General features: G+C 54.8%; 6 protein-coding genes across 6 annotated transcripts; 3 read left to right on the forward strand and 3 right to left on the reverse strand.

The window, feature by feature from the left end:
- Positions 1–118: 118 nt before the first annotated feature.
- Positions 119–1418, reverse strand: N656DRAFT_721106 (putative pre-mRNA splicing protein). The gene is made up of 2 exons (XM_064812484.1): positions 1293–1418; positions 119–1221 (listed from the first exon to the last, which is right to left on the reverse strand). Exons 1-2 carry the CDS (start codon positions 1293–1295, stop codon positions 484–486), a joined length of 741 nt encoding a protein of 246 aa, XP_064674541.1. The 5' UTR covers positions 1296–1418; the 3' UTR covers positions 119–483.
- A 1779-nt stretch (positions 1419–3197) lies between these two features.
- On the reverse strand, positions 3198–5215 carry N656DRAFT_772971 (Dolichyl-diphosphooligosaccharide-protein glycosyltransferase 48kDa subunit). Its single transcript, XM_064813970.1, has 4 exons — positions 5042–5215; positions 4873–4983; positions 4090–4814; positions 3198–3997 (listed from the first exon to the last, which is right to left on the reverse strand). The coding sequence occupies exons 1-4, from the start codon at positions 5181–5183 to the stop codon at positions 3560–3562; spliced, it is 1416 nt and encodes a 471-aa protein (XP_064674542.1). The 5' UTR covers positions 5184–5215; the 3' UTR covers positions 3198–3559.
- A 284-nt stretch (positions 5216–5499) lies between these two features.
- N656DRAFT_742802 (uncharacterized protein) lies at positions 5500–6112 on the forward strand (the record flags this gene model as incomplete). Its single annotated transcript, XM_064812841.1, has 3 exons — positions 5500–5647; positions 5759–5973; positions 6057–6112. The coding sequence occupies exons 2-3, from the start codon at positions 5787–5789 to the stop codon at positions 6110–6112; spliced, it is 243 nt and encodes an 80-aa protein (XP_064674543.1). The 5' UTR covers positions 5500–5647; positions 5759–5786.
- Positions 6113–6430: 318 nt separating this feature from the next.
- N656DRAFT_772974 (beach-domain-containing protein) lies at positions 6431–15367 on the reverse strand. The gene is made up of 7 exons (XM_064813971.1): positions 12334–15367; positions 11873–12273; positions 11332–11812; positions 7850–11281; positions 7631–7791; positions 6816–7571; positions 6431–6725 (listed from the first exon to the last, which is right to left on the reverse strand). Exons 1-7 carry the CDS (start codon positions 14933–14935, stop codon positions 6693–6695), a joined length of 7866 nt encoding a protein of 2621 aa, XP_064674544.1. The 5' UTR covers positions 14936–15367; the 3' UTR covers positions 6431–6692.
- A 2563-nt stretch (positions 15368–17930) lies between these two features.
- Positions 17931–19618, forward strand: N656DRAFT_699021 (subtilisin-like serine protease; the record flags this gene model as incomplete). The annotated part of the gene is made up of 2 exons (XM_064810758.1): positions 17931–18302; positions 18377–19618. 2 exons carry the CDS (start codon positions 17931–17933, stop codon positions 19616–19618), a joined length of 1614 nt encoding a protein of 537 aa, XP_064674545.1.
- A 354-nt stretch (positions 19619–19972) lies between these two features.
- Positions 19973–23499, forward strand: N656DRAFT_3806 (uncharacterized protein). The gene has a single exon (XM_064809454.1). It carries the CDS (start codon positions 20328–20330, stop codon positions 23355–23357), a length of 3030 nt encoding a protein of 1009 aa, XP_064674546.1. The 5' UTR covers positions 19973–20327; the 3' UTR covers positions 23358–23499.
- Positions 23500–23690: the final 191 nt, after the last annotated feature.

A 23690-nucleotide genomic window follows, 5' to 3' on the forward strand; every position in this document is an offset into this window, starting at 1 on the left:
ATATTGGCGTTATTTCCACGTGTGCACACTTATCTGCCTACTGTTGTGGCTGGCGGCTCAGTATCATCCGGTGCGATATAGTAACTCTAAGTTCACCATACAGTCACCCATGTCTTTGCATTCATCCATCATCCAATCCTCATGCCTCTCAAGCTGGGGTGAGTAATCTAGACCAAAACCTTGCTCCCAAGCATTTGCCACGATACCAGCGGGAGCCCACAAAACGAACGAAGGTGCGGACGATGATATATATGGGAACTTCTTATTTTATGCCTCCTTCCGTACCTGCCCATAATGCCAGCGAAATACATCAATCCCCGTACCCGTCCAACTTGGAAGCAAGACGTATCCAGCCGTTACTCCTCGCGCCTTTGAACGCCGCCAAGTCGATGCATATACTTGCTACAGAACGAAAATTTCCTTCATCCCGTCCCCATGCTTGCAGTCCCTCTTGGCGATGCTATGTTAGCACCTTCCTCCCCATCATAATTGGTCAAGGAGCCTCTGCCTCCTCCTATCAATCAATTCCTGCTGGACCTCGTCTAAAGTAGGGAGTTCCCAAACCCTCCCGTCCCCAACGTCGCCAGGCAACGGCTCCCACCCAGGCGGCGCGGCATCCGGCCCGACCTTGACAAGCGCCTCAAAAGCCATCTTCTCCCTCTGCCTCTCGTACTCCAACAACGCCTCATCCTCCTCCCCGGGCGCGTATCCGTAGTAAGCCGCATTAACCGCCTTGCGCAGGTCGGCCCTCTCCTCAAGGGGCTTCTCGTCTGCCTCGTGTCTAGCTTTAGCGGCGGCCTCAAAAAGCTCCTTGACTCCTGGGAGCTCGCGGGCGCGACCAAAGTATCGGTACCCTTTCCCGCCGCCTTGAATCTCGCGGCCGGCCTCGTCGTAGACTTTTGCGCCGGCGCGCATGTAGTTGGGCCCCCCCAAGTTGCGGATCTGCACCTCCCACATGTGCTTCTCGCGCATCAGCTTGTTGATCTCGTCGTTGAGGTCGCGGATCTGGTAGTCGGAGAGCGCCGGGTCCTGGATTCGCGACACTTTGCGCGAGATCTCCTTAAGCACCTGGCCCCTCCACTTCTCGCACGCCGGGATCGAGTCTTGCTCCGTAATAGCCCGCGGCCGTCGGCTCCGCCCCGCGTCAATGATGCCCAAGTCCGCGGCCTGCGCTTCGCGGAAGCGGAAGAGCATCGACTGCGCTTTCTCTGAGTTGCGCGCCTGGGGATCATGGTTAGTACGTATTTACAAGCCGCGTTTTGCTTGGCTGATAATTTTGGATTTTGACTAACCATGCTGTCTGACTGCCGGGCTTAGATATGTACTGAAATGTATTGCTATGGGCCAAGGCCTAGAGGAGGCGCGAGGAGGTTGGAGGTTAAGTTGGGCTGTGGGGAGTCGCATATCCAATTCACAAGGCTGCCTGATGAGGAAATTCCATCGCAGCCTTGTGCTGGTCGTGGGGTAGCACCTGCTGTGGCGCTGTGGCACGAGCTTCAATGGCACTTTCCAGGCAGCGCGCACTGGGCAAGCCACGCAAAACAGCTCACTTGCAGTGGCCTATTTAACTCGACGCGCTTCCTCGCGTCTCTTCTTTCACCCACCCATCACCGATCAACTTTGCACCTCAGTATTCTTCCAACAAACTTGGTGTTTGCCATCGACGGGAGTTTCGTGGCAAGCCAGCTACTTGCAGAAATGGGCTTTCTTTGGAATCGTCGATCGTCACAGGGTCAGGCTCATCGAGTACCAACTTGGCTCCTGTTGGCCTGGTTGTCCCTGCTCACAGCAGATGCTCACAAAGTCTGGTATTCTTCAGCTACTCAATTCTCAGTACTATAGTTGCAGTAGCTCGGTTCTTCGATGCGGCCCTAACTCTTTCAGGAACTTGATTCACTTTCCGCAATATCAGACAGCAAGCTGATTTCCGGGAAACTGACCATCCAGCAATATCATCCCGCAATGCATTCAGGCCAACGATCAATCTCCATACATCGAGGACGCAGTTTTCGCATGAAGCATTAGCGAGCTGCAAACACTCTGGAATGCCTTTGGCATCTGTGCCTAATCAGACGACAGACAATTCCAGGCTCCAGCACCGCCCTCTTTGAACAGCAATTACCTATCTACATCCTCCAGTCCTACCGGAACTTGGTTGCGACCTTGACAAGCATCAAGCGATGCCAGGGCGGCCAGCTTACCCAAGCCACCCGCATGCTCATCAACCCTGCAATGACGAAGAAACCAAGGGTCTAGAGCTACACCCAAACTTGACTCATCCCGTTCCCTGGGGCATATCGTCTTATTGCGTTATGCGTTCAGACACCGGATCGCGGGCGAGGTTGAGAGGTATACAAGAATGGATATCTGAGCAGGTTTCATACCACTTTACCCCATCGATTTTTATCCCTGACCCTATTGTCACAGCGTCCTTTCCTCCCATGTCTGTCTATCATGGCGTAGGCTAAGGTACAGCTTGATACCCCATGCAGGTCACGCCAAGCGGCGTTCCTGGCCTGCTCTGTCCCCTCGCTGCAATGACGACACTCGCAACCACCAGAGGTGCGCCGGCGTCAACGCCGTCACTCTGTATCCCCTCCTAACCCTTCTCAAAGCTGCTCGGGAGGCTTGCAGATTTTCGGCGTGGCGTGTCTGCGCAGCACCGATGACGGGACAACTTAGTAGTTTTCAATCGGAGCAGCGAGCGATGGAGCGAAGGTTCCATGCTTGAGCGACTTGGTGGGGATGTCAAGCCCGGAAGAGAGAGATAGACACCTTGGGGCTAGCCGGCCGGCCCGCTTGAGGCGTAGACTGGCTTGGCTGAGCTGCCAATCCGCCTCAGGCATTGAGTGGCATGCTAAGAAGCTCCCCATCCGCCCCTGGCGTCGATGGCATGGCTAAGAAGCTCCCCACCCGCCCCAGGCGTCGAGCGGCATGCTGAGAAGCTGCCAACGGCATTGCTGAGAACCTGCCAATCCGCCTCAGGCGTGCACTGGCTTGGCGGGTACCTTTTAGGTGTCTTTCTTGTTCTTTCCTATCGCAGGGGTTGGGAATACACAACAAGCAAAGCAAACAGAGCCCGGTGATGACGGAAGGTCCAAAAAGCCAAATTTGCAGGCAGCAGACGCGGCACGACTGGCTCACCATTCGTGGTAGCCGGCTGCTTAGGTCGAGTTGTCAGTGGGAACATAAGAGAGCTAATCTGAGGGCCTCGTTTGCTTTGTTTTGGCATTCTCCTGAGCTTCCCTTGGGAACCTTGACTGTTTCTTCACCCATCGGTAGATGTAAGTCATAATCCAAATCGCAAGCACTCCACACTGAGTGTGTCTAGTGATCAATGGCAAGATACTCATAGCCCTTCCGTGTATTCCTCTAGTTTATGTTTAGTTGAAGATGGGACGTGACCTTGCTGCCATCCAGTACGATACATCTCTGTAGACCATCCGCACATAGACGGTACAAGAACCAAATATACTACTGAAACCCACAACCAACTCCTCCCAGCGAGCAAGCATACACGTACATTTTCATTCGCCCGTCACTTTTCAAACTCAGGCTTTTACTGCGTCTTCTTTGTCTCCCCCTTATCCGTAAGCGGCGGCGCGCTGTACATCCACACAGCGCAGAAGGCGAGCCAGCCGGCAACAGTGACACCGATGCCAGCGATCCACGGCCAGGCACCGCTGATGGCGAAACTGCGCGGCCACTCGTCGTGGGCCATGTGCCGCACCGACACCGTGTTCTTCTCCTCGACGTTGGACAGGAAGGGCCGCTTGTAGTTGACCTTGAAGTTGAATATGCCGTGCTGGTCGGGGAGGCGGAAGTGGACCGTGTAGGCGGTCGACTCGGGCGTGGACCGCGCCGTCTCCGGGGTGAGCTCCAGCCGGTGGAAGGGCGAGAGCATTGAGAACTCGAGCTGCAGCGCGTCGTCGTCCGAGGGGAGCGTGAAGGGCTCCCAGTTGGTCCAGGCGTATTCTGAGAGGGAGATTGTATATTTCTGTTGATTTTACACGCGGTTAGCAACCTGGTAAAGAGTGTGTGGATGGTTGATTAAAGGGCAGGATTTGGTGCGGGGAGGGGACGACATACCACGTTGTTCTTGATGCGGTAGATTTTGGGGTTGGTCTCGTTGGACGCGGAATTACCGGGCTCGTCGAGCCGATGCTCGATCCAATTGACGCGCAGCACGCCGATCTCATTGAACGTCCACCCGCTCACGCGCTTAGCGAACTCGCGGTTGAAGGTCTTCGCCTTTCGTCCGCCCGTGGCCGATGGCTTTGTCACTTCAGCGTCGAACCATGTGTCTTGCAGCATCTCGGCCGAGCCGAGCAGCGTCAAGCGCGCCGAGTTGCGCGCCTGGAAGGCTGTTACCAGCGCCAGCTGCTCGCCCGCCGCGAACAGGTCGTCCACCACCTCGGCTTGCTCCTTGGGGTTGTAGCTGTAAGCGGTGCGCGGGGCGCGGAGGATCGGGGTGAGCAGCTCGCCTGTGCCCAGGACAGCGCCCACGCCCCGCGAGAAGGCGAGAACTTCGTTGCTGCCGGCGCCTGCGCCGAAGAAGTCCTTGATGTCTGGGCGGAGGCGGCCCGGAGGCGGGAGCAGCAACACGTCGTGCTTCTCGGGTGCGCTGGAGGCATCGTAGTTGAAGTGGTCTACCACTAACCCGGTGCGGTCGGCAGGGAGCTGGATGTCGAGCTCGGCAAGGAGGGAGACAAGCGAGTTGGGGGTTGCGATGCCGGAGCTGATGGCCAGGAGGATGTTGCCCTTGGCATTGAGGAAGTCGACAAGTATGTTTGGTGTCAGGTTGGGGCCGAGGCCTGCCGTCACCAGTTAGCTACTACATGAAAAACGAATGATCTGATGGACTATTGTTACCCTTTGTCTTAATTGGGAAGAAGATGACATGATCGTATGTCCGCTCCCCAAGGTGGAACAGGGTGAGCGACTCGCTTTTAGGCGTCTCAAAGGAGAGCTGGAATCCTCTGCCTGTGGCCAATTGGTCAGCCCAGAAACGGTCTCCAACCCGCAAGCATATATCACAAACCCTCCAGGTCAGCTAGAAACTTGGAATAGTTCGCCTTGTCTGCGACATCGTCTAGAATCACCAGCAGCCTGTTGCCAGAGGTGCTAACGGCCGAGACCACGGCAGCAAGCAAAAAGAGGCATAATGAAAAGAGCGACCGCATGTTGGGCGGAATATCAATCCGCTCCTATAGAGTGAAAGGAGTAGAAAGCGGCGTGGTAGAAACTCGTGTCGTCGAGTTCATGCCACGGAAGTCGCCTTGCTTGCCTCGCTCATCAACTGCAACGGCCGCACTTTCACAATCACAGCTGCTGCAGTGGTTGATGAATCGGCATACGTAGCCTTGCCAAGACCTGACAGGGCCTAGGCTTGGTTCTCCACTTGCTGGGGCTGACCTCTGCCGACAGCAGCACACGGGCCACAGCAGCAGTGCGGTGTCTTGTAACCGCAGTTTCGCCGCAATCTGGGAATTGGGGAACGAACCTCGAAGCTCAATTGAGCTCGGAGCTCTCACAGCAATCGACGACGACAACAACGAGAACAGCTTCAGCTGGTAACTACGGGCCCACTTGGCGTGATTAGGCAACCGGTCAGCAAGCCAATTGACATTGCATTCAGCCCAGCCAGGTACTTGCGCCTCATTTTCCTCCATGATCTCAAACCATCTCTCCCCTCTCACCCTTGAGTCTTGACCAGTCACTAACATGGACTAATATCACCTTCCTCCTACACACACAGACAGGAAGAGGAAGAAAACCACAAGACAATGTCAACATCCCCCCGCTTCTGGGCAACGCCCATCCGGTACCTGCGCTGGGCCTCGCGCGAGCGGCCCGCCTACTTCTGGTCCGTGGCCATCGGCGCGTGCGGGCCCCTGACACTGGCCATCGTGCCACCGGTACGGCGGTGGCTGGGCGACGAAGACGCGCCGCCCATTCCGCTGACATATCCGGGTATGTCTTGTTCTTTATTGTTTTACTCTTCATATGATGCCCCCGGCAAGAAGCTGTTGTGGCTTACCAGGGGGGGCATACAGTTCCCACCGGACCGAGAAAGAAACTTACGGGGTACGGCGATGAGACGGAACCATAAGACTGAATGAAGCTCAGGGTGAGGGTCGGCCTGTTGGAGGATGAAAGCGGAATGTGGATTCAAAGGGAGGCGGTTGGATGGAGTGGAATGCCGATGGCAGCCCATCCATTCCCGGAGAAGGGCACTGCTGTGGAGACGTGGCGAGCAGGATGGTGTACAAAACCTGTACAAACGGCGTTGAGGGCGGGTAGCGGATGGGAGGTAAATCTATACCTAAGGAAAGAGATGGCCTCGCGTTTGCGGATAGCAGCAGCAGCACAGCAGACCGCCCAAGATGGCACGGTGGTGCGCCGGGGAAACTGAAGGTGAAAATGCAGACGCATTCAATTCTAAGGCGGCATGCATAAAACTCGTCTAAGCACGGCTCATCATCGGCCAGCAAGCCAGGGCCAGCCCAAACTCCAATACAGTCATCACAGAACAGCCACCGGGCTGCTTTCTCAACCCTCCAGACATCCGCCGCGTCCATTTCCGCTGCTCTATATTCAACCCATCTCTTTTCTTTCCTTTCATTTCTCCCCCTCTTTTCCGTTCCCTTTTTATCCGCCCGTTTCCCAATGCTCTCCCCCTTTTTCACTTCTCACCTCTCGCGCTGGACCAGATTCCACTCATACTATTACAAAACAGACGTTAGCTTCACCCGAACCACGCAACAGAATAATAGGACAGGTTGAGTTTGAAAAACCAAGCAGGGTAAACTCACCACCCTCCCATCATCGTCCCCGGTATAGACCAGCGTTGCCATCGGCGCAATGCACGTGATAGCCGCTTCGACGTTCGCCCCCGTTTCACTCTTGGAGTTGACATGATCGAGCCGCCTCAAAAACTCGAGCACCCATTTCCCCGTCCCTCGGTCGACCGTCTTGCGCCACACGTTCACCACTCCTCTCTTGTGGCCCGTAAAAACGAGCTGGTTCTCCAGCCACTCGTTGCCCGCGCCACCCGCCGAGCCCTCGTAGAAGGCGCACGAGTGCACAAAGTCATCTCGGGCATGGTGATGAGTCTGTGTCTGAGACTCCTGAGGCTGAGCGGCCTCGGGGTTGCAGACGTTCTGGTCCAAAATGAGCTCGCCGTTGAGGGTGTACAGCAGGACATGTTGGCCGCTACAGAGCATCACGTCACCCGTCACGTCATTGATCTGCGCGCATTCCACTCCGGGCCGCGCGACGGGCAGTTTGCGGATGAACTCGAGACGGTTCAAATCCCAGAGGAAGGCAACGCCGTCCTGCGAGACGGTGAGAATCGTGCTGAAGGCCTTGGAGACGGCAATGTTTGTCACGGGCGTCTTGTGCCCGAAGAGGGATGACCGCGGGTGCAGCTCGACGGACTTTCCGGGGGCCGAATGCACCATGTACACCGACACCACGCAGTCCTCGCCTGCCGTGATGAGTGTCTTGGAGTCGGCAAAAGTGAGCGTCGAGATTTGGCCGATGTGCAGGTTCTCGAACAACCCGGCCGGCTGGAGCGGTCAGCTAGCTGATCTATTCTGATCTACTCGTTACAGTGCGGGTGTCTCACCTTTCTGTTGTCGCTGAAGTAGAACCGCACGCTGTTGTCCGCATAGCCCCATTCCAAGAATTTGTCGTAGTGCGGCGAGAGATTGAGACGGAATGGAGATGAGCAAAGAAGACGGTCGAGCTTAGGCACATAGATGAGCGAAGCTACGCGTTCTCGACTTTCTAAAAATTCCTGTCAGCCATACCAGTATACCGTCATTCTACACAATCATGAACATACCTAGAAGCGGGTACGGCAGCTTGGCCAAAGCTTGAACAGAAGTGTCCAGCCGTTTGATGGGGCATCGCTCGTGTTCCCTTGCCGGATGAGGCTTCGTAAAAATCTGATGCGGTGTCTGGCCAAAGTTGTGGATGATGCCCGTTGTTATCAGCCGCTCTTGGGGGTCAGTGATGTTATCCAAGTCTCTAGCGCCCTTGTATGATAGGGGATGGAACACGTTGAGGTTCTCCACAGCCACATCCCCCCGTTGCTTGTAGCCGAAGACGAGATCGATCCACTGATGCAGCCTCTGGCTGACATATGGACACTCCAAGGCCTCGCGGTGCTTGGCGATAAAAATCTTTGGATCTCCCTTCGCCCACGGCGGCAGTACAACGTTGTCAACCCTGCCCCCACCTCCCTGACGGACTCCAAAGTTATAACCGTTGATGTTGGTCAGGAAGTCCGGTAGGTAAAAGAACTCTGGTATCAGCTCACGGACATCCGACCCATTATCTCGTGATGCGGAAGTCCAGGCTCCTTCAATCGAGAAGAATAGCCGGTCTGGATGATCGAAGGTTCCTCCCTGGAGCAGGATAAAGGATTGGACGAACGGGGGAAGTCGGATCAAGTAGGATGAGACAATCATGGCAGACGAATAGTGAGTCCCGTAGTGAAAGGGCGTCTCACCGATCTCCGCCAAGCTCTTGTAGCGCAAAGCAAAGTCGGCCGCACGAGATGGAGACTGCGCGCCCATTGGCTTCGACAAGTCTCTGAATGTAGCAGGGTTGTTGAGGTCAAGCTCCTCGCTAGTGTAGTCCGCCAACACCCACGGGAAAACAGGGTACTGAGTGAGATCATTGAACGTCCTGCCCGCCATCGTGTTGACAAGCATCAGGTAGTGGAAATTGGAAATCTCCCCCCTTTGCCATCGTCTCATCATGGGGTTCCAACCCGCCGAGTTGAAGATGCTACCAAACTTAGCCCCGAGTGTCTGTGGCGTGTCTTCGCCAAACCTGAGACTTTCAAGCCGCCATGCATCTTCCGGGTTTGGCAGAAGGCTCACATTGTTGGTGTGCGGAGTCTTGGCCGTGAGCCTTGAGAAAATCTCATCTCTCATGGCAGGGTTGATAGCGGTAAGCAGGTAGCTGCGGCCGTCGGTAAAGAATATCTCAATGGCAACGTCGCGAAACAGAAAGCGTCTCTTGGATATACTGAGAACATCCTGCCATCTCCAGCTCCGTGATTCTTGGTCCCGGCTCTGGTTCTGACGTCTCTCGCTGGGCTTGTCTCCTGTGATGATTATTGAAAATGGATCGCGCTCTTCCGGTGGTGCCTGCCAGACATTGACAATCTCACCATCGGCACTTTGGAAGAGACTGTCCATGATGTACAGGGCCTCCTTGCCAATGATTAAGATGCCTTCCGAGGCATCGAGGCCGACGATCCTAGAGATATTGAAGACGTTCTGTACCGCGTCACCATGCCGCAATCTCCTCATCACTTTTCGGTTCTTGTCTTCAAAGGTGTCGTCTCCTTCTGGCTCGTTCGGATCCTCTACCAGCTCGAAATCTTCCTCTGCCGCGACGCTCTCTTGGTCCGCACCTCCGTTCTCCGGCTCTGCAGAGATATCGGGATCTCCCATGGTTCCCTGGTTTGTAGCCTCCACAGCAGTCGTTGACGCCGACTGTGCGGCCCCGCTCACCTGTGTCAGCGGCATGCTGCCCACGGAGGGGACAGGCTTTGAGATGGTAGTTTGAGCGCTGTTCCGCTTCGGCTGAAATTCCTGCTGCTGCTGTCTAGGATATTCCGGAAGAAGGCGAAGACGCATGCGGTTCCGACCTTCTGTACGGTCCAGCTTCCATTTGATGGCTTGGGACTCGCTGAACACGGCGCCTGGGCGGTGCAAATTTCGCTCCATCTTTGCAAACGTGGAAGCCATGAAAGCGTTGTCATCTTGCTGGTCTTGCAAGAGCCTCTGATGCTTGAAATGCTCTGTGAAGTAGATGCTCTTCATCCACGCACTGTTTGCCATATCATGGCGCAAGAGGACATTGTCTCGCTCAAGCGATTCGGTGTGCCACTGTCTTAACTTATCCTTTCGGCTCTTGAGCCTTAACTTAGCAGTGTCAGCGGTGCGCTGATTCTCAGAGGCAACAAATTCCTCCCAAGCTTTCGACATGCCGCCGCTAAATAACATGTCGAGCGATGGCCGGTGTTGGTTAACCCAGTCGAGAAAGGACAAATCATCAAGCTCAGTTAGCTTCTGAAAGCCCCTAGCCAGAGACTGTTGGTCCGGTGCTATTGAGTGCCGGAACATTGTCGAGGACTCTTCGGGCTTCTGGACAAGCATTATCCTCCAGAGCGTTGCGGCGACGAGACAAATGTGGTGACGTTTGTCGACCAGCTTGTTATAAAGTTGGTACCACAGCAGTTTCATGTAGTCGTCCTCCACCGACAGGCAGCCTAGCAACACGGTTTGCCAGTAAAGCAATTGCTCCATAGTAGACAGAGCCTCAGAGTCCTTAGTTTCAGCGTCGTCCATATCCGAGAGCCTGAGCAGGGTGAATTTCAAAAAAGAAGCGCGAATGGTCGCAACCGCAGAGCTACAAAGGCGGACGCTTTTCAACGACGATACCTCGGGTCGCTGCAGATATTCCAGCACGGTTCCTGTGAACGCAATCATCGTCTCAGCTCCGTTCATGAACCATCCTTCGAATACTGCTTCCACCATGTGGAGGTTGAGGCGTGCCAAGTTCTGTAGGACCTTCGGCTCAGAAAGGACTTTGTAATCTAGCTGAATGGTATTCTTCAAGTGCGTGACGACATTCCGCAGTATATAGGTTTCAAAGTATGCCCGGTGTTCTTGGAATCCCGGAGGAACCTTCAAGAACAACCCGAAACCGGGAAATTCTTTTCTGACAAGAATCTGATCGGTGAACACGCCGATGACGAGTTCGAGAATCCCTTCTAGTACAGCATGACTGATATTCCTCGCGGTGACCTTCTTCTTGGGCGACATGACATGGTTCAACCGTGCGGGTGTCGGAGACAGGCGTGGTTGTTGTGCCGTGACCAAGATGAAAGATGACGGCCGCCGAAGAGGAGTGCCCCGTCCCGGGCTTGATGAGGGTAGAGCGGAATCTGCTGGAGCTGCAGTTGCCGTCCTGACTATCGGGATCGCCGTGGACGAGGAGCCGGGAACTGGCCGGATGATGACGTCGTTCCCCTCAAAAGTGAGGTCTTTTGAGTTGAGTTCTGTCTCTGGAGTCACAGGATCGGCACTGACAATGATTGGGTACAAGGCCGAGAAGAGGTGGCGGACATAGTCAGAGGTTAAAGAGAAGTCCCTGAAATTGATCGATCGGCCGTGCATGTCTGCTAAGAAACGGATAACCGTTTGAAGAACGGCAGCGTTGGCCGCTACGCGCTCTCTGTCAGGCAGCTGGGATTCTAGGATCAAGGGTTAGCAAACGATAGGCGCATAGAAGGCTGGATCCTACTTCTTGGTTCAAGCGCCTGGCCCAGCTCCATAGACCGGGCACGAGGTCTTGTCTGGGCAACGCCGAGGCCCTCCACGGAGCTCTTCGTTGTAGCTGGATCGCCAGCTGGTGAGTCTGGATCATCCTGATACTTGAGAATGTCCCGAAGACCGTGCTGGATCATCGAGGTTATGACGGATAGCACGTCGGGGAATACAATCCGGCTGGTTCCAAAAAGCTCCAAAAGACTGAAGAAATCAAACGACTTGTCAAAGTCAATGTTGGCAACGTCGTAGCCAAAGAGGATGCTGAATAATATCGGCCAGAGTGTTGAAATGTCCCACCACTGTTTTAGGCGATATGCCATGATCCAAAATCCGCCGGTCTTAGTCGCAAACTTGGCGGCGTAACTCGGCGGCTGCGTGACTAAGAGGCGAGCGAGGATCTTGCAACCATAGACGACGATTTCCGGGTCATTCTCTGCAAGGAGGTAGAGTAGCCACTGGCCCGTCGTCAGCACGTACTCCTTTTGCTTCTTCTTTGGGCCATCTGCGTATATCACCTTGTTAGTCACCGTCTTGGCGAATTTGCGGATATCGGTCAGGTTTGTCTTGTCGCAGAGAAGCCGTGTATACATCTCCAGGATCCTGACGCCCAGCTGCTTCTTCGAGAGCATTTTTGAGGCTGGAGCTGCGGACGACGAGCTCATATCGACCGTAGGTCGGCGGAGGACCCCAAGGCCAGGGGTCCCTGACCGACTGCCTGCGGACGCAGGCTTGGGGGTTCGCGATACAGGACCAGGAGGTGTATGGAAAGCGTAAGTTATGAAGAGGGCAATGGAGCGGTGCACTTCGGCATTGTAGTTACACTTGACGAGACTTTCAAAGGAAGCCATGAAGTGAGGCATAATATCCTCGGAGATGGTCTCCGCTTTCAAGGCGTCCAACAGCCTCTTGATGATACCTGCAAGACTCAGTAGTGAGCCAATTGCAAATGTAGACCACCTGACGAGCGACAACTTACGCATTCGAAGTAAACGGCGGCCGTTGAATTGATGATGTTTGCTCTTCACGGCGAATGTTACAAACTGCTTGTAATAGAGCTCCTGAGCCAGGGGCGACGACCTTCGCCAAGTGTCGGCATCAATCAGGAGGATGCGATAGGCGAGGGGATTGACAATAAAGGATTCAATCGGGTCTGCATGGTTGTACCCGACGAAATGCAACACCAGACTGAGCAGCTGGAAGCTGAGCCGGTCTCTTGCATCGTTCGTCAGCGCGAGACGCCATGACTGTGACTGGCTGTCAGGGCCCGACGAGCCATATCCGAGTTTGGCCCGAAGCAACATGCACAAGATGGCATAGCCGTTGTCTCGCTCCATCGCCTCGCTGTTTCTCCAGCTGTTGCTGATGCAATGGAACATGAGTTCTACAGACCGTAGCAGCTCTTCAGAGGTGGACGACCTCTCGACGAGCTTGAGGCCGACTGGGGTAAAACCCCCGAGGCGCCATAGATTATCGTCAAAATGGTAAGGGGTGATGACGACAGGATCACCCGTGAGGATTGAGACGCCATTCGACCTGATGAGAGCATCATTAATGCAAGGCACAGCGCCGTTGATAGAAACGGCGGTCCCAGTCTTGGTTGTCGCAAGGAACAAGCTGCTAGCCGAATCCTTCGACAGCGATCGGAAGAGAAGTGAATCCATGAACTTGCCATCAGCGGAGAACACAGCTCGCGAGAAAGCGCTCAGCAAGACCTTGTGCTCGGGCAGAATGGTACTCGCCTTATCCCTGATGGCCTTCAGGATGTCGGAGTTTTCATCCTTGCCCGGATGGAAGACTTCGTTCCGAAGCCCAAGGGCAGCAGAGGCCTCATAAGTCTGGAAGCCGCCAAGGCAATCCTGGAAGTTTCCCTGATAGCGAGGGCCAAGGCGGTAATATACTGCTAGGAGATCATCACTCAGGACGTCCTCGAACAAGTGCGCCGAGGCCAACGACCACTTGGACTGCACCAAGCCTGGCCCGAGTTGTGCTGCGAGGCCGCGGGGCGTGCCCAAGAATGCCTGGACCGGGTTTGTCCTACCGCTGCTCGACGCGAATGACACGAAGCTTTCCGTGCCCGCGCCGGAGACGGGCGGCGGACTTGGGTAAGCTGCGCGTATCTGCTCAGCAAACTCGCCGTTGACGTAGAGGCTTGCCTTACTAGCCACCATGGTTTTGGGTCTGCGGTGAACGAGCGCTATGTGGTACCATTGGTCTTCTCTAAACGCCACTGACTTGAACCTAACACTCGGGCGCGGAGACGTGATGGATGTCTGAAGGATGAAGTTCCTCGTGTCCTTTTCGAGGTATGCCAGAAGGAAACAAGTCTGGGTAGAGTCAAAGACGCCGAAAAGCGTTGTGTGTGCCTGGGGGTCGAATCGATCGATGCGGATCCAGGCGGTAAATGTGTATCCAGGAGCTGCTTGAGGAGGGAATGATCTCCCAAGATTTGGCAACTCGAGGGATGCGTGGCCATGAAGGGAGAGATCGAACTGGATAAATGGAGGGCCAGTGTATTTTTCTGTCATTTCCAGACAGAACTCGGAGGTGGCAGCATCCTGGCGACGCAGCAAGAACTGGGCATCTGCTAAGTGGTCTAAGCCAAGGTACATCAGGGACTTGCATAGTGTGAGAGCCTTTTCCCTCTCAAACTTAGTGAGGACGCTGTCCTCGGCGAAGAGCAAGCGCAGCAGCCTGGACAACATGCCAGTCCCATGCAAAGCACTGAGGTTGAACAAGGAAGCAGATGCAACAGACGACAGTGTCGTCAATACTATCACCGACGCAAGGCTTGTCTGATCACTCTGATTCCTTGAGATGGATTCCCAAAAGGCGACAACAGCGCGAACGATTTCAGCGTTCTGGATAACCGTCGTCGGCCCAATGATCTCTTCCAGCCTCGCCTCGACGGGGTCCACGCTGTAAGCGGCACTCCCTTCGTCATTGTGCGAAGCATCCGGCTCCTGTAACTCCCCGGCCCGCGTTGTCGAAGTGCTTGGCGTTGCGCACGGGGCCACCGAGCGGCAGAGCTCATCCAGACGCTGGTCGTCCAGGGCAAAGGAAAGCAGTTTCCCAAACAGCTGACACTCGGTCCACAGGTCCGAGTCGCCTCCTCCCACGCCAATGCTGGCGATGATCTGCTCTAGAGCATCCCAGCCCCCGCCCTCGACTATGTCCTGAAAGTATCGCCTGTTTCCGGGATGGCCACGGAAAGCTGCCGAGAGAGTTGCCAGCACCATGTGTACTAAGTCAAAAATGCTCTCTTTTTCGGCGCCGCTGCGCTTACGCAGGCTGTAGAAGCCAGAGAACGATCTAAGAACGTTCAGGAGGGTCTGAAAGCCGTGAAGATGGCGGAAGTCGTCTTGTGATTGGGACGGAGGTGGCAACGCGTCGACATGCTGGTGGATCTGTCGAAGCTGGTCGAGGAGATGGTCGATTTGCGGGTATGCACCAGCAGGGCACGAGGCCGCCGCCTGCGCTAGGGTCCCGAGAAGGCCACGGAGCACGTCGGCGGCTTTGGAAGTCTGGAGATTCGACGCCGATGTCGAGGACCGGTAGCGGCGGACTCGCATGGGGAGCATTTTGGGTAATTTTGGGGCGCTCCTCTTATTAAACGGCTATCGGAAAGAGAAGGTGAGGGATCCCTAGCACCCATCGAGGGTCCAGGTGCGGGCTCTTCAGGACCGTCATGGAAAGTGAAGGGCGACCCAATATTTTGTCTTGAGGAAGGGCTTACGCCAGCCCCTCTGGCCGCCGCAGCACCTCGTTCACTCGAAAAGGAATCGCCAGTCGAAGTTCAAAAAAATGTAGACGATCTAGACGATACAGACGACGATTCGAGTAAGGCCGGCGTGGGTGAATTTACACGCAAGATAGCGGACAAGACACGACGTGTCTCTGCCTGGTCTTGCCGCGCAAGCTGGCGCAAGCTGGTTGTTGTGTCAAGTCACAAGCATAAGGGTAAAGAGAGAGCTTAGCTGGTCTCTCAGCCTCAACAGTGGTGCTGTACGAAGTAGTTTCCCAGAGCTAAGGTAGCTGTTGCCTTGCAGGGACCGCCTTCCATTTACAGCACTGGAGCCGGGTTGAAGTGGCCGTGTTGGAGGGGTCAATGTGGCGGTGTCAGCCTGAGACACGCCTAAGTTACGGTACGAGGGGTACGTTAGGTGGGACTCACAGCAGGTCAGCCACAGCGAGCTAGTGTAGGTACGTAGTGTAAGATACGAAACGTTAGTGCTGATAAGGCGGGGAGGATCGATACTTCGGTATCCGCACTTCGTAGTTCGTAGCTCTGAGTGTTTCTGGCCTGAATCTCACAGGAGTAAATAAAGTAATAAACTCTCTGGCTCACGAAATTACCTCTCCCTGATCGATTCATCTGTTTATTTGAGGTGTATATCCTCTACCGTCTGTTTAGTCTCCATTCGAGCTACTACCCCCTGGTATCCGTAGCCTCCCGGATCAATTCCTTTGAGGACCCCAGGCAACAATCTCTAAACGAGAACCAGACGCCGTAGACCCACAGCAAGTTGTAGCATCTTTGGATAGTCTCATCGTGTTTCTGACGACATAATATCCGAGTTCAATGGCATAAGGCTCTTGCGTGTAGTTGTTGACTGAGAGAAACCCGTAATGTTAGTGAAGCCAGTTTCAATTCGTCTGTGAGACCTAAAGGGAATACACTTCGTTACAGTTTGGACGCCATTAGCCCAATGGAGAAGGCCAAATCGCCCCTCTCTTGAGTCTCATCAATGACCACAATCAATAAGATCTGGAGATATTCTCAATATTCAGCACTTCCATCAGTCGTTACTCCGTACCTATGTACGAAGTACATACTTTCCAGGTTACAATAGTGAGCGACCGACACAGCAGTCATGCCGACCCACTTGTCTATCAAGGGCTGTGACGCTGCCTCCGCCAGCCAGCCTTGACGTTATCATTTGTCGCAACGTGTGCCCAGAGTAAGCAAAACAGAAGGGGCTTGGTCACTTTGTGTACTATAGTGTGAAACGTCCCATATTTGCCATACTATCATATAGGCATCAAGCTGAATTGTTCCTGGTTTACATGCACAAAGCGTAACGGGAGCAGTCCGATGATAGCTATGATGTAATCCCGCCCTGATGTGACAGAACTGGGGTCAAGCCCCAACCGCCCCGACATCGGGCTGAAGCTCCAGAGAGCTCTTTGCCGACCAGATATGGAGAATTCGATATGCCCGCCATTTCAAGTGACCATCTTTTGGAACGCGGTTCCAATAGAGACATACCCCAAATTATGCAAGGCACACGAAGACCTTAGTGTAGATCTGTCGAGTCAGACAATCCAGGCGATGCGGCAAGCTGGCACGTGTGGCCTGCTTGTGACACTCATTGTGGGGATTTCCTGACTTGGCACGATACATTGGGACCCTGCCCGTGACTTGCCTGACAGGGACTTTGGCAAGGCGGGCAAGAGCAGCGTGTCAGAACAGGGCGAGATTGTGACTCGACTGAGAATCGTCGGCGGAAAACCAGGCACAATACTTGACTGGATCCCGTCGTCCCGTGGTCGCTCCAGCAATGTTCGGATGGTGCAAGATGATGCGCGAGACACGAACACCCTCCATCTCAGGATAGGACATGCCTCTGCGTTCTCAGATTGGCATTTCTACCTACATGGGAATGCAGCATTCCTGTGCCTATCCGAATAACTTTAACTCGCATCGAGTAGCCTTGAGGTCCTAGGTACTGTACTCTGCAAAAAGGGCGCGGATGCTGCAGTCTTTCCACCCATCTGTATCCGGCTGCCTAACAATAATTACCTTGTATCCGTAGCCAGAGCAGGCTCGCAGTCGTGCAGTCGGGTGTACCGGTACTAGTATGCAAAGTGGTGTACGTTATACACACAGTATTGTGAGATCCCCGAGTCCCATGGAACAATTCTCAGCTGTCCTAAACGTTATGTCGTATCAGGACAATCCGGAGGTAGGTATACTGGACATCCCACATCATATGTATTGTTGTCCAGATAGCCGCTTAATGCACCATCATACTGCCTACCTCCCGTCGCTGCAACCGCCCGGCCATCAATGTCCCCAATGGATCAAGGCACCTCGGGTCAAGTGAGCTGATTGCGTTGTTGCTCTTATCGTGCGTCTCGCCCCAGTGGATTCCGCCTGGCGGTCACGCCATTGGCCACTCCGCCTTTCGCCTAACCAAGTTAGGCTAGAAGCGGGTCTCCAGCCCCCGGGTTGGGGATCTGGGCTGCCCGGCTCCGCCTGTCTGCTGGCGAACCAGGGTAGCTCCCTGAGGCAACCACACCCAGACTTGTCTTACGCATTCGCCCGCCTCTTTATCAGCACAGCGCTCCCCATCATTGCCGAGTTCGCTCTTCTTTCCTCTCACCTCTCCCCCTCTCCGCATCCATCTCTCCATCCAACATTTCCATCACAGCGTATCGAGCCATCGAGGAAGGCATCGTAGCAGGCTTGGTGGCTTCGGATTTGTCATTGCCCATTCCGTCTTTATTTCTTTCCCTTATCTCATCGGCTGAAGTCGCGGGTCAATCGACTTCGCCCTGTCCTTCTGATTCACAATGAGAGGCATCTTTGCTCTCTCGCTCGCAGCTTGCGCTGCAGCGGCCCCAAGGGTCTCGTTTGAGACCATCCATGGCGATGCCGCGCCCATTCTCTCTTCCTCGAACGCCGAGCACATCCCCAACTCGTACATCGTTAAGTTCAAGAAGCATGTGTCGGATGACTCAGCTTCGGCACACCACAGCTGGATCCAGGAGATTCACACATCACGCGAGTCAGAACGTGCCGATCTCAAGAAGCGGGGACAGATCCCGCTTGTGGATGATGTGTTCCGTGGTCTGAAGCACACATACAAGATTGGCCAGGAGTTCATGGGCTACTCGGGCCATTTCGACGACGAGGTCATCGAGCAGGTTCGGAGGCATCCCGATGTGAGTCAACTTGCTCCCCGTTCTCAGACTCCGTTCCCAATGCAGCTTTCAGATGCTGATACCCTGAAATACAGGTCGAGTACATTGAGCGCGATAGCATCGTCCACACGATGCGTGTTACGGAGGTGGAGGAGAGCAAGTGTGACAGCGAGCTCGAGAAGGCCGCGCCGTGGGGGTTGGCCCGTATCTCCCACCGTGACACATTGAGCTTCTCTACTTTCAACAAGTACCTCTTCGCTGCCGAGGGCGGTGAGGGCGTTGATGCCTACGTCATCGACACCGGCACGAACATTGAACACGTCGACTTTGAGGGTCGTGCCAAGTGGGGCAAGACGATTCCCTCTGGGGATGCTGACATTGACGGCAACGGCCATGGCACCCACTGCTCCGGCACCATTGCGGGCAAGAAGTATGGCGTTGCGAAGAAGGCCAATGTCTATGCTGTTAAGGTGCTCCGGTCGAACGGCTCGGGCACCATGGCCGATGTCGTCGCTGGTGTGGAGTGGGCGGCCAAGTCGCATATTGAGCAAGTCAAGGCTGCCAAGGCAGGCAAGCGCAAGGGCTTCAAGGGTTCTGTCGCCAACATGTCTCTTGGCGGTGGCAAGACCAAGGCCCTCGACGACACCGTGAATGCTGCCGTCTCCGTGGGCATTCACTTCGCCGTTGCTGCCGGCAATGACAATGCTGATGCCTGCAACTATTCGCCCGCTGCCGCCGCCAAGGCCGTCACGGTCGGCGCTTCAGCCATTGATGACAGCCGTGCCTACTTCTCCAACTACGGCAAGTGCACTGACATCTTCGCCCCGGGCTTGAGCATCCTCTCGACCTGGATCGGCAGCAAGTACGCCACCAACACCATTTCGGGCACCTCGATGGCGTCGCCCCATATCTGCGGTCTTTTGGCCTACTACTTGTCTCTCCAGCCTGCCAGCGACTCTGAGTACTCGGTTGCGCCCATCACTCCTGAGAAGATGAAGTCCAACCTCATCAAGATTGCCACCGAGGGCGCGCTCACCGACATGCCCAAGGACACCCCTAACCTCCTCGCCTGGAACGGCGGCGGCTGCAACAACTACACTGCCATCGTCGAGGCTGGCGGCTACAAGGTTGAGCGCAAGAACAAGGCTAACAAGGTTGCCATTGATACCTCGGTGTCGGAGCTCGAGAAGCTCATTGAGCACGATTTTGAAGTCGTTTCGGGCAAGGTTGTCAAGGGTGCGGCGTCGTTTGCCGACAAGATCGAGGAGTTCTCTAAGAAGATTCACGATCTGGTTGACGAGGAACTCAAGGAGTTCTTGGATGAGATCGCTGCCTAAATCATTAGCGTGATTGGCTGACTCGAAGGCGTTGGCGCTGTTAGCGGCCAGCCTGGAACGGAGACAGGGCGGCATGGGCAGTTTACACTTTCCTATGGTTTTTGGTTTAGGTAATGGGCAAGCATTATGCGGCCTACGGAGTTTCCTTGTACTGTACACGCAACATGGGCCGCACATCTGAGAGTTTGGGATGGTCTGCATTTTGGGTTACCAGTCACGTTCACTGTCACTCTTATGAATTCGAGGTTACTTTGCCAACCATACAGACTTGCTCGTTCTTCAAGCGCATATTATCTTCCTAGGTACCTTACCGGCGATGCTGTCAATGTAGGTGTTCCAAGCAAGGCGTTACACGTTCGCTCTTGCCCGTTTTGCCTTAGTTGCCAGTATGGCGGGTGCGTTGGGACTGAAGGTTCCTTCCTCAATATGTATTGCAGGATCTGGACTGTCACGGCGGTAGTGGTGACTCTGGCTAGCTGTTCCGCTTGTTTTCCACTCTCCTGTTTGCTCGCTCCATTGCTCGATTATAGGTCCGGCTTACATAGGAACGTTTAAATATCGAACTGTGACTGCATCACGATATCTCCCTCACATAGGACTAGCACACGCAGCTTTACACTCAATTAGACCGTCCCTGAATCTGCCTCAACTGCCCTGGCTTGCACCTCCATTGCCTCTCGAGCTACTTACGAGATCCTCAGCCACCCCAATGTTGCGGCAGCGCAGCCTTAAGTCCAAGCTGGATGTCAAGCATCGCAAATCCACTTCTTCAGAGCATGCTGTACACCTCGAACACCTCGACCCGACAATAGCGCAACGAGATGCCAATATCGCCGCCTGCAAGGCATATAAACAGGCTGAAAGTCGGGCGAGGGAAGACATACCGTTGTTTCCTTTGACCCCCGAGTCATCCCCCCGACGCCACCCAACGGAGCGCAGCGGCCAGGGCCAAGATGATATCAACGCCCCCTTTTCTGTACATGGCAATGGCCGAGGTGTCTGCCGACAGCAGAGCGTTCGCTTTATGGGACCGTGTTCTGTGCAGCCGAGAGAACGCAAATGTCAACGACAATACGCCAGTCGCAACTCGACTGATGGAGGTCCAGACAAAGTTACAAATGAGCTTAAGAACAGCGATATGAATAGCTCACAAAACCAGGTTCTAGGATTGCTAAAGACAGATGATAGCGATCAATTACCCTCACCTCCTCAGAGACCGCCACCCCCAGTGCCGTTGCCCGAGTACGCCGCCAGCTATCTCGATGGACTGGCCGCAGAAGAGTATTACACTCCCGAGGACGATGTTGCCTCCGCTCCGTCCTCGTACCGCCGCCTCCCAAAACCCAAGCCAACATCCACAGCCGATCCGCGCAGCACCAGAAGAAGCTTGCAAACTCAGACGTTCCTGGCCGAAACATCTCCAGGCATCAGGTCGACAATGGCGTCAAGTGCACGAAGGCTGTCCCGCTCAGATCCCAGTAGCAGCAATGTGCCACACGCTGTTCCACCACTAAGGACACCAAAGTCGATGAGTTTCTTGGGCAGCCGTAGCTTCCATGCCAGATTCAGTACAAACCAGGATAGCAATGCAAACGGTCAGAATCTGTCAGATTCACGCGAGGAGGTGCCAACTCCAGAGGGCCATCCCACATCACAGCAGAAGCCCAAGGGGCCAGACTTGCTTCAGTCGCTCAGTCGCCGGACAGAGCAGCGGATGCGAAAGTCTCTTCGCGGCAGCGGTTCAACTGAAGAGGTGTTGGCATCCAGTCCCAATCACAAGACGCTACTCTTGGGGTCAAGGGGCTTCAAATCAAAAGCCAGGAACATGTCAAAATCCTTCAAAACTAAGCTAAAGACTTTTTTTTCCACTGTAGGGCCGGGAGGAGAGACGCCTTCGATTCCTTGCCAGCATATTGACGCGCAAAGGACCCATGTCAACGAAGCATTCGGTACTTCTCGAGCCGCTGATACCGAATGTGAAGGCTCGGCCATTCAAGCTGGAGAGACCATTCACACTGTTCCTGCAAGAATGCCGTCTCTTCACGAATCACCGCAGGGGCTGGTTCATTCACGCAAAGCCAGTCTGGAGAGCCTGAAAACTGAGCGAGAGCGCCAAGCGTCGGATGACAAGTCGTTGACGAGCTGGGCACACTCAGGGCCTAGCACACTGACAAGCCAGCAGCAGGAGGAATGGAGGGAATGGGAAGGGCAGCGTCTTTCCGTCATCAATGAGAATGGTCCACAGGCTGCATCACCTTCAACCCGAAGGCCAGGTCTCCACGAGCAACTATTTCACCGTCCAGAGAATAACACCGGGAAGCCGCACGGTCCCGGCAAGATAGTTGACAGTCAGCGTGTCTATTCTGCACTGATGAAGCGGATGCGGGATATTCACAAACAGGCTGCAAGTATCGCGGAACAGAGGTCTCGATCCTCTGACACTGAGAAGCCAGCAGTGTCGGAGGAGCCGGGCGGCCGTTCTCCAAGTCAGACACCGGACACGGTCAGACATGCCATTTCCAGGATGGATCATCTGAGCGTTGATAATCAAGTGACACCCACCCGCCGTTCGAAAAAGACTAATTGTAGCCGAGCAGAAACGGTCGAAACAGGTGCGAGGTTAGCATCTGGTTCAACCGCCGCAAATCCATGCAGAAGCGTTCTGGGGCCGCCGACTGGGGACAGCGCTGGAACACTCACTCCGCCGCGTCGGATGGCTTCTGAGTTGGAGCGTGGCCCCTCAGAGATGGGCTCGAGATTCACCGACAGTCCCGCCTCGTACCTTTTCCGGACAGCAAGCCCTTACCGTCGCGCTCTTAGCAGGTCAATGCACGAAGAGCAAGACGCTTGGGCGCGGCAGAGCTCCGTTTCTGAATCCCAGGGCTCGGACACGGGCACACAAGTCCATCACACCTCAGGCTGGCAAGAGCTGCTGTCAGATGGCAACTCTAACTTTGAAAGAGATGTGGCATACTCGGAGAGCGTCTATTCGGCAGATGAAGGCCCTGGGGCGGAGATGGAGGCGGGATACACCATGCCGACCATGCCCAGAAACTTCAGCAATGACCTGACACCCTCAAGGGTCCGCCCGCTCCGGGGCCACGTCCGCGAACCGGCGCAGATTCATGGATACCCCACAACCCACGGCCATTTCGAGTTTGACTTCAACGAGGATCCGTTTGAGCCCTCTACAGAGAAACCAACCCTCCCGACCACCAACAAATTTGTGCTGCCGTTGGCGCAAGTGCAGAATAATGTGGTCAGGCAGACGACCTCTCCGTTGAAGAAGCCGTATTGTGAGGGTGGATTGGGCGATATCGGCGGTGGTAGCGTGCTGGTGGAAAACCAGAACCCGCCGCCAGTGCCGGATAAGAGTGTGCTGAGGCCTTCCTCTTATACAGGACTTGGTGGGGGTGGGTATGGAGGCGAATGTATTGCTGGAAATAGAGGCAAGCAGGCGTCGAGATGCTCTTCGCCGTCGGGTGCTTCTTCTGCCAAGACGGCTAGCCCTGGGCTGACGGCTGCGCTGCGGAGACAGTTTGGATCCGGCCCTGGGTCTTCTTGGAGGTGGCGAAGAAGAATGAGAGTGAAGAGCAATGCGGATAAGGACGGGAATGTGACGGCTGGTTGGGGTGAAGGGGAGGTGGTACTCGAGGAAGAGGAGGATAAGAATAATTACTGCCGGGTCATTCAAGTCAAGGCGTGGGGTGATGACGAGAGCGCGAGGGCGTTTGTTTAATGACGGGAACGGGAGGTGTTGGTGCCAGGGGGGGCGACTCTTTTTGCCTTTATATTTGGCATCATCTGTTTTCGGGAGTAGAGGTAGGTAAGTTGTTGTTTTGAGCATGGGTAAGGAATTGGGCGCACTGGGGCCCGATGGTGGTTTACTTTGGCCCAATTGAGGCAGTAGCATAAGCTTTATGCATGTGTAAGGCTGAGGTAGATGGTAGGGTATTAACCAGACGGACGTTAGACGGGATTACTGTAGATGATATGAGCAAAGTGAGGGTGTTATTATACATAGATGGTTAAGGACAACGTCGAGTCTCTTTTCGCGCTCAGTTCTGTGCTG

The sequence above is a fragment of the Canariomyces notabilis genome (assembly GCF_033297395.1).
Source record: "Canariomyces notabilis strain CBS 508.74 unplaced genomic scaffold N656scaffold_1, whole genome shotgun sequence".
NCBI classification, from domain to species: Eukaryota; Fungi; Ascomycota; class Sordariomycetes; order Sordariales; family Chaetomiaceae; genus Canariomyces; species Canariomyces notabilis.

What these genes read in the sequence shown, in the direction of transcription:
- N656DRAFT_772971 (XM_064813970.1), bottom strand. Translation starts at nt 5,183, where the DNA reads ATGCGGTCGCTCTTTTCATTATGCCTCTTTTTGCTTGCTGCCGTGGTC. An exon ending in CTTCCCAATTAAGACAAAGG is followed by an intron (nt 4,815 to 4,872) that starts GTAACAATAGTC and finishes TGGTGACGGCAG; the next exon opens with GCCTCGGCCCCAACCTGACA. An exon ending in ACCGCATCAAGAACAACGTG is followed by an intron (nt 3,998 to 4,089) that starts GTATGTCGTCCC and finishes TAAAATCAACAG; the next exon opens with AAATATACAATCTCCCTCTC.
- N656DRAFT_772974 (XM_064813971.1), bottom strand. Translation starts at nt 14,935, where the DNA reads ATGCTCCCCATGCGAGTCCGCCGCTACCGGTCCTCGACATCGGCGTCG. An exon ending in CCAAGACGGTGACTAACAAG is followed by an intron (nt 11,813 to 11,872) that starts GTGATATACGCA and finishes ACGACGGGCCAG; the next exon opens with TGGCTACTCTACCTCCTTGC. An exon ending in GGGACGATGATGGGAGGGTG is followed by an intron (nt 6,726 to 6,815) that starts GTGAGTTTACCC and finishes GTTTTGTAATAG; the next exon opens with TATGAGTGGAATCTGGTCCA.
- N656DRAFT_3806 (XM_064809454.1), top strand. Translation starts at nt 20,328, where the DNA reads ATGTTGCGGCAGCGCAGCCTTAAGTCCAAGCTGGATGTCAAGCATCGC.